At 37.5% G+C, this 16830-nt stretch overlaps 2 protein-coding genes across 2 annotated transcripts in view; one reads left to right on the forward strand and one right to left on the reverse strand.

The window, feature by feature from the left end:
* Positions 1-15374, reverse strand: part of itgb3a (integrin beta 3a) — a 43459-nt gene extending 28085 nt beyond the window's left edge. Inside the window, exons 1-9 of the mRNA XM_006638169.3 lie at positions 15061-15374; positions 9493-9578; positions 7190-7394; positions 5727-5979; positions 4825-4987; positions 3792-3953; positions 2985-3080; positions 1389-1478; positions 580-714 (exon numbers count right to left, since the gene is read on the reverse strand). Coding sequence (XP_006638232.3) covers positions 580-714; positions 1389-1478; positions 2985-3080; positions 3792-3953; positions 4825-4987; positions 5727-5979; positions 7190-7394; positions 9493-9578; positions 15061-15139 — 1269 coding nt within the window. The 5' untranslated portion in view covers positions 15140-15374. The remainder of the gene's footprint in view (positions 1-579; positions 715-1388; positions 1479-2984; positions 3081-3791; positions 3954-4824; positions 4988-5726; positions 5980-7189; positions 7395-9492; positions 9579-15060) is intronic.
* The window catches only part of psmc5 (proteasome 26S subunit, ATPase 5), a 168693-nt gene that overhangs the window by 72204 nt on the left and 79659 nt on the right, over positions 1-16830 (forward strand). The window lies entirely within an intron of this gene.

Genomic DNA, 16830 nt, shown 5'->3' on the forward strand with positions numbered 1-16830 from the left:
TCAGATTTTCAGACAAAGATTCGAACATCTGTATCTTTTCTTTGTTCACTTCAGGGTTAATCACTATAAAATAAGCTTTATTACTCCTTTCATGCCTGCCTCATCTCCTTTGAAAATACTGCAGTATATATTTTTTTTCTATTCATATATAGCTAAAGGAAAAGTATATTATTGTATTTTTCTTTGAACGCTTTGTGGAAATTAAATTAGCTAGTAATTAAATAAACATAGGTGTTCTTTAACAAAAACTACAAACCCATATGCAGTACTATATATATGTAAAAATATATCACCAAGTTAACAACAGAATATACCTACTTGGATATACTATTATAAAAGTCATAATAATGAAGCTGAATATGATAAAGGAAAATTGGGCTGCTTCCTTGTCATAGAGGAAATAACATTTTTATTCCAAGTGACTTTAAGTAAAGGCTATATAAAAGTACGTGTGTGCAATTGAATCCATATACAGTATACAGTGGACCTGTATGTATATACACAAAATATAATACATACAGTATGGTCACACTGAATCTAAATGGATACTTGTAAGAAAAAGCAATCAAACATACTGACCGTGTCTCCTATCTTAAGGTTGGAGCAGGATTTCAGTCCAGGGATGACCTCTCCGTTCAGACAGGTGGCATTGAAGGACAGGGAAAGCTCATCAGGCACACCCAGAAGTTCAAGCTCCACTTTGGAACGGATTTTCTGTGGGGGGGGGAGAAAAATTTAGGAAAATTTAGAATCACTTTTGAAACAAGCTATTTTTATGTCAACTCACCTGCAGGAACAGTATGTACTCAAGAGAGCTGCAAACTTTTCACATACATTTTAGTCTTAGAGAAATATTTAAATTCATATACAATAAACCCCAAAATACTAATTTTAGTTTTATGTTTGTTTTTATAATTATTATTGGTTGTTTAATCATCTATAATATTATTTTACTGTTAACAATTTGTCAAAGAAATCCTCATGAACTACTATAAAGTATTACAATTAAATAATTATTCATTATTACACTGTATTACAGTATTATATAATGAATAACAGTATTTGAAACTATACAGATTTTCATAAATATTATTACATATATATATTATTACCGTAATATATTAGAAAATATATTATGGTTTTGCTTTGAGCTTACTACAGTACTTACTCCTTTGAACAAATTAAACTGCATCATAAAATTTGAATGACCAGGCAACTTGATTATTAACCCAGAAGGACAAACATTAAGAAGGATGTGACTTTTTAAAACTTTCTGAAAGTTACAGTACATATAACCTAAAGACAAACTATTGCTGTAATGTTGAATGGAATTACTGCTTTTGCTCACTGACTAAAATAATCTGTATATCAGAAAAAGAAGAACTCACTGCATAAGCATCTTGAATCAACTGGACGACGTTGCCTGAATCATCCGATAGGATTCCCACAGTCGTTCCTGGAATTAATTCGCTGTAGTTCTAAAAAGAGGGGAAAATGGCTGGCACTTATTTTTTTAGCACCAATGTTATTTCCATAGGTCATTCAAACCTACAGTCATTAAGGTGGTACAGTCTAATTCAGACAGTGAGTTTTAGTGCGGTGGTCTGTGCTGAGGACAACAATAACCTCTCCATCGGGACAGGCCTGCCTTTCCTTCAGTTTAATGAAGGATGAGCCAGAAAGCTGCTGCAAGGGTGGAGATGAGCTGGAGGAAAGGATGAAAATATGAAAAACGCAAGAGAATCAGAAAGAAACATGATATTTCTATGTAGACAGGCAGAACTGGACAGATTAGGTTTGAACCTGCCTCTGAGCTTATATTTACTGTAAAACTCCCTCTGTATTGTTTCTTTTTTTTTGTCAATTAGAAACAGTGGTTTCTAATTTTAGCCAAACTAAAAAAACAAAAGCACTTCCACATGTGCATATGAGTGAAAAAAACATTAAGAGAAAAATGGGCCTCAGCAGTCAGCACTGTGCAGTCACAGACATACTGTACACTGAAAGAGGTTATAGACGAGTGGAGGCAACAAATGACTGATCCAAGGATCTCACTAATCCCATCCTTGAAAGATCCGAAGGAATCAGCTGAGACAGCACGGTCGAGCAAGTTGCTAAGGATCGTCACAGTCCTTTACATAAAGATGTGCCTTTTGTTTTAATTCTAAACACATTCCGTCTTGGCTTCTGTCCTTGGCTCATTTGTTTCACTGTTTCAGCATCATTCAAGAGTTTACGTACTCGTACTGCAAAAACACCCCTGTTGTATCCTGCGCAGAAGACTGAAGTACTGTATTTTGAAATTGTTCATGCAAGTTCTCTTAAAGGCAGGAATACACCTTTTTTATTTGAATTAATTGCCGAGCAGGCCAGCTGTAGCGTGTTCAGAGAGGAAATTATGTTGTATAAGAAGTGTATCAGCAATGGATAAGATTAGGCTCAAATCCTCATGTGATGGTGATACACATAACACATTTCTCCTCAAGTAACCGTGAAAAGGGGAATTTTCAGCAGGTTTTGGTAACACACATCTGTCAGATGGCAAACTACAGCCTAAGATGAAACCACGAGGGAGAGTTTCATAGACCTTTTCAAAAGTTACCAGCTACAGAATGTAATAAATTGAGATTTTAGTTTTAATTTTAATTTTAGTTTTAGCTGAGCATCTTGTTCTTCTGCACCTACTGTAATCTTTATACAGCTTGGAAAAATTAAAACCAGCATAAAAGAGAGTATAGAAATATTTTTAAAATCTTTTTTTTTTTGTGGAAGAAAGAACAACTGCATACTTGCCCTGAATCAAATAGTTTATTTTAACCACAATTGCTGAAGGTTGGGCCTTAAGGAAGCTTATGGTTTTGATTCAATAAGCCCTGTTCTATTTTTCTGTTATTTTAATTGTCTCTATTTTTGACTGTACCCATGCTTTGTTATTGTTGGCACAGCACCTTCATGGTTTTTCTAGAATAAGTTGAAATTCCTACCCGATAAAGCTGCACGACATTGCTAGTCACAGCAAAAATCAGGTTGATATTGTTTTCAGACATTTTTTCTGTTAGCAAAGCCAGGGATGGGTAGTCCTACAAATAAAGAAAAAAATCAAATAAGTGTTATGTGATCACTGAAGCAAGAGAGAAGCAGCTTCCCAAATACAGAGATCTGTGTGCTACTCATAACAACGACTATTCAGGTAATCGACAATATTTTTCTTTGAGAACTAAAAATTTCAAGAAAGTGGCATTCATTTTCCTCTCCAAAGAATTCTTTAAGACCAAAACTAAGAACGTGCCACTCCATAAAGCATCAATTTCCCTATTTCTTTCATTACACTGAGAGCCATTAAAAGCACATTAAATGATATTAGTTCCGATATTCATTTGTTTCATTTTAACACATCTCATTATATATTGCAAATCAACAAGCACACCAATTAGCACATTCACAGATTTAAAAAAAGGCCTATAATCATAAATCAGTGAAAGGTGCTATTAACTGAAACTACAATAACTTGCCATATACAGTGACAAAATACCAAAATGAGCTAAAACAGGCAGTGTTAATCTCCAGTCAGTTTTGTTGATTGCTCGTTGACTGTTTTGATTTTTTCTATGTTCAGGTTTCATCACAACGAGATATAAACACGAACATGGTGTCTACTCATTCATTATATACTGTTTGCTTATACAGCCGCCTGCTTGGCCTGTGAATGCAAGACCCATGATAGATGAATTTGAATGGCACACACATACAAATTGTATTTAAGCTTGATTTCCCTCTCCCAATGCCCTTACCAGTGTGGTTGACATGTCATACTGATTATCTGCTCCCACGTGGCACTTCCCATCATTTGGCTGTACTATTCCCGCCAGCCTGCCATCCAGAGCCACATGGGTCTTGGCATCAGTGGTGAACACAAGAAGGTGAGAAGCACCTGGGCGCCAGCCTATCTTCTCCTATGGACAGGTGAGGTATTATCGACATCTTTTATCAGCAACACTTTGCAAAACGATGCACAACTTGATAATAAATAATGTGTAGTAGTTCAGGTGGGTAGCTGTGTCAGCATACATAGGCTGCAAAGGAACAAGTAACAGGTTTATTTTCTGTTGAAAAGAGAAAAAGGAAGAGTGAAGAAGGAAGAGAGAAGAAGGAAGAGAAGAGTGACTCCTGAAGAAGGCTCCATGGCCGAAACGTTGTGTTTTCTTTCTTCTCTTTTCAGCATGGAATAAACCTATTACTTGTTCCTTTATAATAATGTGACCCAGAGTGAAACAGTTATGAAAGATAGCAAATGACAAATATGTATGAAAGGCATTAATATGGCTATTGAGACATAGAAATAAATAATGATTTATAATAAAGCTGATTTAAAAATATATATTTTTTTAATTAAGGAGGAATGGCAATAGTAATGATGATAACAAGCAGAAGAAGGGTTTGAGATGATCTGGTTAATTTTTTTTATTTTTTTTCTATGTACTGTAGATTTCTTACACTATAAGAAAAACTTGGTTTTAGCTACAGACATAACTTTTAAACTTTCAATCTGAAATATAGAGGAACATCTGAACAAAATCCACCTCGTCATCCAGGTCACGGAGGTTAAGCTACCAGGAAACCCACACAAACATGGGGAGAAGATACAAACTCCAGGCAGAGAGCACCAGGTCCAGAACTGAACACACGGCCACAGCCCTGCGAACCAGCAATGCTAATCACTGGCCCACCATGCCGCCCACCTGAATTTAAGTGCTAATAAAAAACAATATTCTAAAACTGCCGACAGCTGGGTGTGTGTCATTTGGGGCGGAAGGTGAGGTTTACCTTGCAGACAGCTGCCTGAATGATAGCATCAAATCCTCCTTCTGGGGCATCTCTGTTCCTGGAAACACTCTGTTTCTCAACCTCCTCTGTAAAACGGTTTACCTCCTCTGTTAGAGTCAAGACGTGCTTGTAGCCAAACTGACGCAAACATGTCGTGTGTATGCTGTGGAAAACCAAGTTTCAATAGAACCATCCATTACTTTGCAGCATTGTACACCTTGGTTTTTTTGGATGGCTTCTTCAGACAGGTTTCACAAATTAAATAACCATACTTTATTGACCCTAGCTGTGCCCTTCATATTTTTTTATAGGCAGAGCAGATGTATATATTTTTTTAGTTACCAATACTAAAGAAACAACTGTTAAGATTGAAAAATGCCTGTTATGCAAAATATTCTGAGAAACATTGAAAAATGTAGTCTCACGCTTTCTGCCTTCTACTGAATTAGGACTAAGCTTTGTGTCAAAAAGCCTCCTCTGTCTCCTGCAGGAACCTGGGGGATTTGAAGTGGGGATAATGTAGCAATCTGGCTCACATTGACACTCTGACATCCTCCCAGACATACAAATACATCTCATTTGCATAGATGTCCTGTACTGTAACATGTGAAGACATATTAAATCTATCGATGGCATTAGAACTACTTATTAAAAAATAAAAAATACATAATAAAAAGCACTGCTGTGACAACCCTGGATATAGCTTTAGGGTAGAAGACAAGTCAGTGTCAATGTGGAGAAGTGTTTGATTCCATTTATCTGAAACTGGAGAGTAGAGAAAGTTTAAATCAATCTACCCAGCCGTGTTCTTGATGCTGATGAGATGAATTAGCTACTAAGAACTAAATTGAATGGCCTCCTCTTGTTTCCAACTTTTCATATGTTTGTATGACAACACTCACCTATAACACGGGTTCTCCACAGCCTCTTTGGGGGAAATGAACATGTAAGGTGAGAGAGGCTTGTCCACGAAAGCCCCAAATCCCATTTGAAGGTTGCTTGTGGTCTTGCCCATGGCAATAGCCAGGTCATTGCCCAGCGTTCGCAGCCTTATGAGATCATCCTTCATGGAGAACGAAAGGTCCATCAAGTAATACAGATCCACTGGGTAGTCCTCCACCTGCCTCACCTTCACTTCAAACACCTTGGCATCATCTGGAAGGCAAATCCAGAGCTTTACTTCTATCAGAACTCGATCTCATATCCCTACTTGCAAACACTCACTCCCACTTATTCTTTGCTTATCCTCAATTTTCGGCTTCAATTTCAATCCACTACAAGTACTATAACTGCTTGTTTACATGAAAAAATAGGTAAAAAGGTCTCTTCTCCAGCATGTACAATTTTCAATTTGGAACAGAATCTGACAGACGTACAGTCGAATTCAAAACAAATTCCACATATTCTCACTGGCTAAAATTCGAGGTACCCCCTGCCAATAACGTGGTGTTTCTTGTAGCAGTAGGAGCAGTTTGAAAAGGACATGGAATGTATTTCACATGGTCCTGAAAATCTGGCAGCCCAATACCAACCATTTCTTTCTTGCAGGATCTAGGTTAAAGATGTGATGCTGGTAATGGCATGGCCATTTGGCACTGTACATTTCATCACATCTACCACTTTTCAGTAGAGTGAGATCTTGAAGTTGATGAAAGTGCTTCATACACTTTCCCGGCCACTGCCAGAGTTTATTCATTTGGTTGGTGAGTTCTATTATATTCAACAGCATGATTAAATACATGATTAATACATTTAAAATGTATTTGTACTCTGGATGATATTCTCTAAAGAATTACTTTGGAGGAAGTTAGTAAATCTCTATTTGATAGTTTGGCCAAGTTCTAATAACAATATGAGTTGGCATATCCAGCATATATACAGAATAAATGGATAGAACACTTAATATTTTGGCATTAACCTGCCTGGCTAAGGAAATGACAAGCCAGAGATCAGTGCTGCGATGGTAAATTGAAGTGAAGTGAGGGGTTCCTTGAAATGATACACAAAGAGCTGTGGGAAGCCAGTGAGTATAGATAGCAAAGTTAAAGTGCAAGATCAGAATCTGACCTCCTCCTGAACGTGTGCTGCACAAGACCATATGTAGACCTAAAAAGGGGTAATAGTGACCTATTTAAGCTTGAAAATTTTAGATGTGTACTAATAATATCTGAAATAAGCTTGTTATCTTATGTTGTGACAAACAGTAACACCAATAAATTAAAAGGTTGATTCTTGTCATTCTGAAATTTATTTTAGCATGACAGAAGACCGTTGCTTTGGCTTTTGAATTGCATGCACACTTCCTCTTCAGATTGTGGAATATGATTTGTGAGTGTTTGTGCGTTTTTAACCTTCTGGTTCCTACCAGGACGCAGGGAGATCTGTAGTTTCTGAGGCGAGATCTGGGTGATGTCAGAGGAAGCACCAGAGCCTTTGTCACTCAATGGCCTGCTCTCCTCTGTGCGCACAGAGCTGACTGGAGACTCGACAGAGCTGGACTCACAGCCTGCGTTCAACAGATTCTGCTTCAGGTCACAGCGAGACAAGCTTGCGGATCCTTGGCCAAAATCCTGTAATTACACAAGCTGGCAATTTAATCACTTTAATTCCAAAGCTGGTAATTCCAAACTGGGGGAAGTAGAAATTTGGGGGACAAAAGCAATATTTAAATTATAAAAAAAACCCGTAAATGGAAACTTTGTTTTAAAAAAATGAATATCTTTTAAATGTTGGATCACAATAAAATGAGCAGGAGGCACTTTTACACAAAAGGTTGTGATTGCCCGGGACAATGTTGTCATGTTGTTGAAGCTGACGCCCAGGCTTCTCGGTGGATGAAGTGGATGAACGAGAACCTTGAATCAATCACAGGAGCTGCTAGCAAGTAGACAAGCTACTGTACATGGACCAATGGCTTCCTCTCATTTGGAACTTTTCTTAAGTTCCCGATTCCAAATACAGTAGGCAGTTGCACTCTGCTATAATCACAGAACCACACATCAGGGCTTCCCAAGTCAAGTAGAGAATTCACATGCCCATGTCTGATGACTGATTGATAATACTCTTGTTTTTAAGTTCTTGATTACGAATAGGTCACTGCTGTAGAGTGTGGCTAGGATCACACAATCAGTTCCAGCTACCCCAGCTGAATTCGGTTCAGCTATGGGGATACCATGCATTTGAACGGGCAACCTCCAAGTTAAAAATATTATGGTTTACTCACAAAAACTATCCACTCTAGCCCATACTGTACGTAAGGAAGTTAAATAAACAAACAATGCAATCTAATTTTCACTATCAATGTTTTTCTTCCTCCACCTACTGTACAGTTCTTTTTCTGTTACTTGTTATACTGTATCTCTTACCAACATCATATTTAACATGTTCTGTAAGGAACAAATCTGACAAAGCCAGTGCCTGAGAATTGCTGTTTTACAGCCCCCAGCAGCTATGAAAGGAATGTGACCAGTGATGAAGTGTTGTAAAGAACTTCACCATTTTTGGGTGCATCAGAAGTCCTGCCCATGTTGTGGTCTGATGACATCAAGAGTGGATTGTAAGCACTCAGTTTAACTACATCATCATTAATATTAAAAACATGCAAAGGATCATTTGTAAAGCTCTTTGCTCTCCAGTGAACTTCTCTGCTTTTTCTAGTGATTTTAGCTGCATACTGTATATTGGAGTTCTCCATAACCATTGATTATGATTTTTTTTTTTGGTGTTTAAAAAAGTGGCTGTGAATTTTTCATAGTGCTATATTTACTTTTGTGACATTTTAAGGGAAGAAAAGACAATTGTTTCAGATTACAAGTACTTTACTTAACTGGTTCACACAGCAGAAATGTTTAAAGGAGAAAACAGGGCAGGCCTGGGCGAGTTTATGGCAAATTCTTTGCAAATGAGTCGTTCTAGGAAGAAAGTTGCATTTTATGCCAAATGGACCCGAGTTGAAAATGTAAATCTGTGCAGAGAACAGTATTGTATACAGATTCCTATGAACCACGGCATGTTTCATTACCAAAGCATGTTCAGGTTTTCTAATCCACATTCCAACCCCGAAGTAACCTTTATCCTTAATACATTTTTCCGAAATTCAGGATTTATATGGATTAAGATATAACAAAACAAGAGGCAACTTACTTTGTCGTAGTAAAGATCTTGGCATAATGTATGTTTATATCACATAAACGAGCTTTCAATTTTGTTTTCATTTGTATTATTTCACTTAAAAAAATATTTATGGAAAACACTGAAATTCTGGATCAGCATAATATACAGATAATAAATCAATTGTTGACCTTACAAAGACTTCTTGGGTGGTATTAGAAAATAACAAATAAGTAGGTTAATCAGTAGGGGACTATAGAAATCTATAGGACCTTAAAACTGGTGGAGTGAAACTGGATGCATCTGAAGTTTTATACCAGTTTTGTACATAAGTAACCATAAAAGTTTAATAAGCAAATCTATCCCAGAACAGAGGCGTATAGAAAAGAGTTGGCACAATTATATTTTTGAATGAAGCCTACTTTAGTTTTGGAATGAATTTAATTGGAATCAGGTGAATTGGAGCAAATTTTACACCAGAGCAAAGAGCATTATCCTATAAACCGGATATACAAAACTAAAATACCGGAAATCTGTAAGTTTTGTGACTTGTCCTACCTTCTGAAAGCACCAAGCACAGCTTGGGTGGACAGCAAGGCACTGCTTGCAAGTACTTACTCCTCTGGATGTGCAGATGTTGGAACCTAAGAGGAAACACAATGCAAATATGCACACATGACATACTGTATATACTGTAAGCAGCTTGGTTAGATAGGCCATTGCAATTACAGATGTCTTGGAGAGCTGCATTAAAGGAATGACTGAAAGCAAAAGCCTTGTTCTCTTATCTTAATACAGCTCTGACGCAGGGTTAAGTCTAGGGTGGCTGGACTGATAGTAAACTTTTGTGTGAATCTAACAATGTAAAATGTTGATTTCATTAAAGCCCCAAGAGTTCACCTTATCTCTGGCTTAACTCTCACAACGAAGGTAATATGAGAGCTGTTCCACAGGCAAAGAAAGCCTGCTTAACTCTGCTACAGCAATGATTCTGCTGCTCAGACATGTTCCAGTACATCAGTCCAGACATACAGTACCGCAGCCTCATCCATGAGTATGACCCAGGGCTTTGTTTTCTCTCATGTAATTGTTGGATATGCTGGAAAGCTGCTCCTTTCTAGCTACATCTGGTAATATGCAGGCCTGTGAAGCAATTGTGGGATTACTTTGGGTAACAACATGCTGCCCACAGTCATGACACAGCAGGTAATAGGTTGTAATTAAAAAGAGGTGTGCTGATTTACCCAGGCATGATGCAGGGCTCTGAATCAAGCAGTGCATTGATCTGTTTACCTCCTTTCTTTTTGGATAATCACAGAAAGAAAATAATTGTCTCGCCAACAGTATTGGGACATGGCTACAAAAATAAAACGTGACAGAGGTATTTTTGACCTTGAAAATCCCCAAAAGAGTATCATTTTAACTATACTGTATATTAGATGGATTAGCAGTCACAAGTTTAGAAAAACTGGAAGTCATCTAATTTCTTTTTACTCCTGTTGAAAGATGGTATTCACACCAAAGTTACAATAAATAACAAGTGCTCTCATTTTTATCACATTTTATCAGTCAAAGACATACTCCGCTCAATATAGCCATAATGACCACTTCTGTTAGAAATGTTTCCATCTCATTTCAAGAGCCCACTTTCCCAGGTCCTGCCAGTGATCCTCTCCAAGACAGAAAAGACATGACTTGTACATAATGCAGGTCACAATCAAAGAAAAAAAATATAAAGTATAAAGAAACTGCTCTTACAATAAACAGTAATGACAGAACAATCACAAGGTTTTCCTGTGAAATACTATTCCTGTTAATTACATTATTTCCTTATTTTGCTCACTGTTCTTAAAGGTATGTTGTAAACAACTTGTTTTTAGAATGCCTGCATACTCCCACCTTATCTTGGTAGAAGGCTGTGTACTGCACCCATTTACTTTTATCTCTTGAATCTTTCACAAATTTACTTAAACCACAATGCAGAAAACAGTTAGCTGAAATATAATTGATAGAAGTGAACAGGACATTTATGAAATGTTGCAACTCTGGTCCTAGTACAATTTATAAAATTAAACAAAAGAGATTGATGGACTGAAATGAATGTAGTATAGTTCTTCATTAATTGATTGATTTTAAAAAAGAATAGCACTTAACCAAATGACCGGAGCTTCTTGATTTCATCAGTTTATCTTGCGAAAAAGAAAATGGTACCAAGAAAGTTGAAAGATCTATTAGTTTCAGTGTTCTGGAACAGTAGTGGGCAAGTGGTGAACTCCCACAGATTATGTTTCCAAAGACAGTCTTATTCATGGATTAATGAGTGATATTGCTGCTAAGAAACTTTCTTCATGCTTTCTGAACTGCCCAGTCAAGTTTCGATTTTGTAATGCACTGTAATTTTCACTAGATCACTATTAACATTACAAACATACTCTTTTGTAAATAGGGGGTTACGAAAACTGTGAAAATCTGGAATCAACTGACTGGTTTAGTCACAATAAGTAAAATCGATATTCATAACCCCCAACTTGTAAGTGATGTTTTGGTAAAATTACAGGCATGTGAAGTCTTTTTTCTCTGGCACAGCTTTGGTGAAAAAAGTAATAATCCAGGCACACTTATAGTACAGTAGTTAAACAATATTTATGACAAGACAAACAATATGCTACAGACAAAACATACACCCAAGTTACTCTATGCATACAGTATTTACAGAGGAGGTATTTCAGAGGCCTAGCATCCTAATCACCCAGAAAACTCCAGACTGCTACTACTGTAAGTATTCAACTCTTGAATAATGCCCACAGAGGCTACAATGAGAGATAAGATGCCTTCTTAATAAATGCAATACAACCTGCAGTTAAACCTCTCTCTCTGCAAACAAAGATGCCACAGAATAAATGGTAGCCTACTTCCCTATTCTACAAATGCACCCTAAGAAGGAAAGATGTCTTTTACCCTGGAAACCCAAGTTCCCTAAAAACACAGAATAGCAAGCTCTCTCTACCAAGGTTCAAATACTAAGCTCCAGTCAGGTTTTGAGGTTTTGTTTGTACAGTATGATCATGTGGGGGCTCTCGCCTGGCACAAGTTTCAAGTTTCTGCTGGCTCCTTGTGGACTGACCTTCCTTTGCTCCCTGTCCTTTCTCCTTTTCTTGTTCTTTTCTTCATTCCCCTTCTGTGATCTTAATATGACCATAGGGTGTGTTACTGGACTGCTCAGTTACAATGATTAACCCACATTTTAATTACCTACAGTAGGTATACTGTACCAAGGAAACATTTTTTTTCTGATCAGGGGAACCCCCACATTTCAGCAAACATCTCCTCTGCTTTGAAGATAAAAGTGTTTACTCTGCCATGTGGCACACCTATAGCTGTAACAATACCAACAGGGTGTATGCGTCACTGTTCAGTACTGCATACTGTATGTTGTGTCAATACTTGTCAGTTCTGTTTGTGATCTGTTTTGTTTTTTTGCATCATTTATTTAATTCATTTTTCCATACTTGCTTGGAATCATGTTGTTTGTTTTCTTTGAACCAACACTTCATGTAAAAGTACATGAACACTTTAAGACAATGTATACACTGTAAGTACAGTATAAACACCCTGGATAAGGGTGTTTAATGAGCAAATAAATAATAAGTACACACAAGAACAAATGCCCTACCTACAAAAGACCTTAATTCACTCCATTAATCATGCTTTGAAGACTTTGTGCTTTAAAGACCTCTAAATCAATCTGTATCATAGCCCAGTAAGTCACTTTATTTTCTAATTCTAAATCATTGACAGACTACTGTACTAGTAGGGCAATAAACATTTACATCTATAATGCCACCTTGTTCTGTGTATTTCATATTGCAAAAGTGCCATCATACTTCAAAAGGGTCTCATCAAACTGATTTGCAATCGCAATCCCATGATTTACCACACTAAATGCTTATACTGGTAAACCTCCTAAAACTATATGTACACACTAATATCCCTTGTGTGGGTTGATATCCATAATACTCCAGTTCTGTATGTCTGAGTGAAAATGTGAATGGGTTAGTGTTTCCAAATGGCTTTACAATGATAGCCAATTTCTTGAAATGAAGGTTGAATCATACACTTCAGATTTTGCTGTCATCACCCAGCTGTGACTGGGATTCCCCAAGCAGTGCCACACAAATGGCTGAACTCCAAAAGGGCTGAGTGGGCGTAAGTGTCCTTTGATTAGCATCCAGTGGTGATCCCTGTCACTTGACTGGGATTATAAACTTCTAGTTTATCATAATTTAGAATACCCGTGTAGCAGAGCAAAGGCTGAAAAGGCGAATTCCCCAGGGGCGGGGTCATCCATTTAGGAGAACCACATTCTTCGGATTCTCACAGGGAAATCACTCAATTGGCTGCACCTGGTGACTTTAGCTCCCTATAAAAGCAGTTCCTAGGCCAGTCAGAGGTGTTTTTTTCTTTTCTCTCTCTCTCTCCCATGGGCCCTCATGAGTTAGTAAAGAGTCAGTTCAGAGATAACTGTTTTGATAAGAACTACAAGTCAGAGAGGACTTGTAATGGGTTAAAATGGGTAGCAGCCTCGGTCGTTTTCCGGGTCAGGACGCCGGTAAATAAGAAGACGGTTAATGAGCGTACCTGGCCAACCGGAATCGACCGAGGGGTTATTGCCTCTGTTATCCGGGAAACAAACAGTTAGATGGTTCATGTGAAGACCCCTTGCCACGCTATCTAAGATAGGAATCTTCCTCAACCTGATGATACAATTTATAATATAATGGTTTATATATGCAGCTACCAGTGAGAGCTATATCAGCCTTCCCTTCCCTTGCTAACTGGGGGCGTATAGGTCGTGAAAGAGGTAGCTCAATGGCATCTTTCTGAGAAGGGGTGGCACACTGTGCTAATACAGTACAAGGATCATAGTGGTTATCTGAGTTTATGGTCACAAGGTGATTCCAAATTGGGAGGTATAACAAGAAAACACTACAACTTAAACATAAAGACACTGCAACAGCGAATCTCTTGTACAGTAATTGTACTGAGCATCTGAAAGAGATAAAATGCACAAAAAGAACAAAGAATCCAAGTTTGATAAAGTATACAGTAATCATGTAATATATGGTATAACCCAGCAAAGAGGTTTTAACCAAAGTAACTGCCATATTGTCTCCTCTTTCTGCTCAAAGACAGAACAACAATGAACTGGGACAGAGCATCATTCTTTGACCTTTTATAAAAACTTTCAATAAACTGTCTTTTTGACCTGGAAAAAGATCTATTAATTGTAACAAATCAATACATCCTGTACTGTACAATATTCCAAATATATCATGCTCTCTTGGGTACTGATCTGCCCAACAATTATATCCATCAAGAGCTTTTTGAATTGCCAAAAAGTCAATAGCTTTTACTAAGCTGGCAATATAATCGTTTGTATGTTATTAAAAAAAAAACTATAGAAAGGGTGAAGAACAATTATTTTCTATTCCAAACAAAACCGAGCAGGCAAACCAATTTTATTTCGAGATTTTTAATCAATCTCGATTCTCGATCAAACATTATTCAGTGTGGACAGAGCATGTTAAAAACGTTAGGTGTGTCGGCACCGCGATGCAAACAAACCTGAGGCTCAAAAGGGAATTTTACATTTTTGAATATCAAGTCTCCTTACTTCAGACTGGTCCATTGTAATTTCCCTTTGAATGCTGATGATAGCAATAATTATCATTGATTTACCATTTTAATGGCCCCAAAACCAAACCAAGGCGCTCCACTTGATCAACCCCCTCCAATAACAGAACCTCAATAAAAACTACAAATGTATCATTCTAGCTTTCCAGTGGTAACATTTTTCTCAACACAAAAGAACCCCCTGCTCTTTTTAATATTTTTTTCGAAGCAGGACGTAAAAGAATATTCAAAAATGAAAACTCAGAATGTGGGAGGAAAAGGATGCAAGTGAATATTCATTAATCTAAAAAAAAACAACAACTGACATCACATGCATACTTGAGGAATGTTAGTTTGTCGAAATACAAATGCACACATCGACAGGGGAAGGTAAACTAAAGTGTATAGCTTTGCACCAAAAAAGCTAAAGTTAGCTAAAGTTGTTAAACTTACCCCAAACTTCAAAAGACATAAAAAAGAGTAAGGATAATGTCCAAAAAGTCTTCCTAAATCGCTCTGAGAATTTCCCCATTTTTAAAGTGAGTCTGCGCGTCTCTGTGAGAAGAGTCGGGTTTACTCCAGGACTTTAAATGACGCTCTCTTCCTCAGTAGGTCCAGGACGGAGAAGTGAATCATAACTTGTACAAGATTCGAAGTTTTAGTCTTTCCGGTGAGCTAATAAGCGGCTTAGTCAGGCACGAGTCAGGGCACAAAAGGGGCTGTACCGGCTGTCTGGGAGCAACACCACACTGGCTCTGATCAGATAATCCTGAATTGGTACCTTAATAGCAGCAACCTATAACGTCCCACAAAAATAGCGGCGCGTTTCTAATAGCGCTTTTGTACTGTATGTACTGTGCAAATTAAGCAACTGGAGTTGCAATAGGTAACATATATATTCTAAATCCATATTACTTTACAAAACGAATATATGTTCATGGTGTATTTATATTTAAGAGTTCAGATTTTTGTCTTGATAATACATTGAATTAAGTCAGTCATTCATATCTGACCTTAGAAAGATCAATACATTTGAGTGTGCTACTTTGCGTTCGCAAACGTTTATCTACAAATGCTCACACGCTGTTCTGTTTGAAGAGCAATTGACCAAAATGCCGCTTTTACCCTTGCCTTTGCTCTGCTGCCCTTTAGCGGCCAAAATGAAGTACATCACCAGCCCAGCTAACAGAACCGACGACTTTCCAGCCTATGAACCTTAACTCACGCATAATGAATGATCTGCTAACTTACAATGTGGTCATATTAATATTCTAATTAAAGCTACACAAAACATTTCCTTTGCATTTAGTTAGCACAATAGAAACACATACTGTATGGGAATTAATGCTGTATATACTGTACATGAACTCTTACTGAAGGTATCCAAACACTAGATTAAAGTGATTAAAGTAATAAGATATTACTGGTTCTATCAGAATACATATAGTATATCGTGTACTGTGAGCGATCCATGTGCCACCAGTGACCAGCTTAGCTTTGCAAAATTTCAGACTTTTATCGTTCACCTAAGAAGTGTGACTGTAACCCAGGACCGAATGTGCCAGTGGAAACAAGAGCTATCTCAATGAAAAGTAACTGGCAGTTTTCTGTATGACCGAGATCAATGCACATCTCCATAAGCGCTGCTACGAAATTGACTCCAATATGGAAGTCTAACCACTACAGCCTCCCTATGATCTTTGGCGTATTCCTCTTCTTATTGAATTATTCTCCATTCCCTTTTCTATTTTCTGCCCTGCGGTTGCTAAGTTACAGTCACGAATGTGCTGGAATCACATTGCAATCCGGTACCCAAAGCCCTTACAATTCTGATTGCACCTTAAGCATTAATGTTTCTCTCATTTCCAGTTTCTCTTTTCCCCTCACAAACTAATCAAATTTGATAGGTGCTGGACTTCGAAGTGCTTTGCAGAGCGTATTAGACACCTGAGTGAATTATTAAGATTTTTGCTAGAAAACCAGAGCCCTCGTCTTTAATTTCTGCTTCGTGTGCCAATGGGAAACAGTGTCACTAATGTCCATCTAGGTGAACAAATTGCAATGCATGGGATAACATTTTTGTTTAGTGTTTTAAACAGTGCCACATTAAAAAAGTTCTAGTTTCAGATATGCAAAATACTTGGGTTTTACAAATAATTATTCCATCCCTCTTTAATCTTCGCAAGATTCATCTACATTATTCTGAAGATCATTCTAGTATCT

This window comes from Lepisosteus oculatus, chromosome 28 (assembly GCF_040954835.1).
Source record: "Lepisosteus oculatus isolate fLepOcu1 chromosome 28, fLepOcu1.hap2, whole genome shotgun sequence".
NCBI classification, from domain to species: Eukaryota; Metazoa; Chordata; class Actinopteri; order Semionotiformes; family Lepisosteidae; genus Lepisosteus; species Lepisosteus oculatus.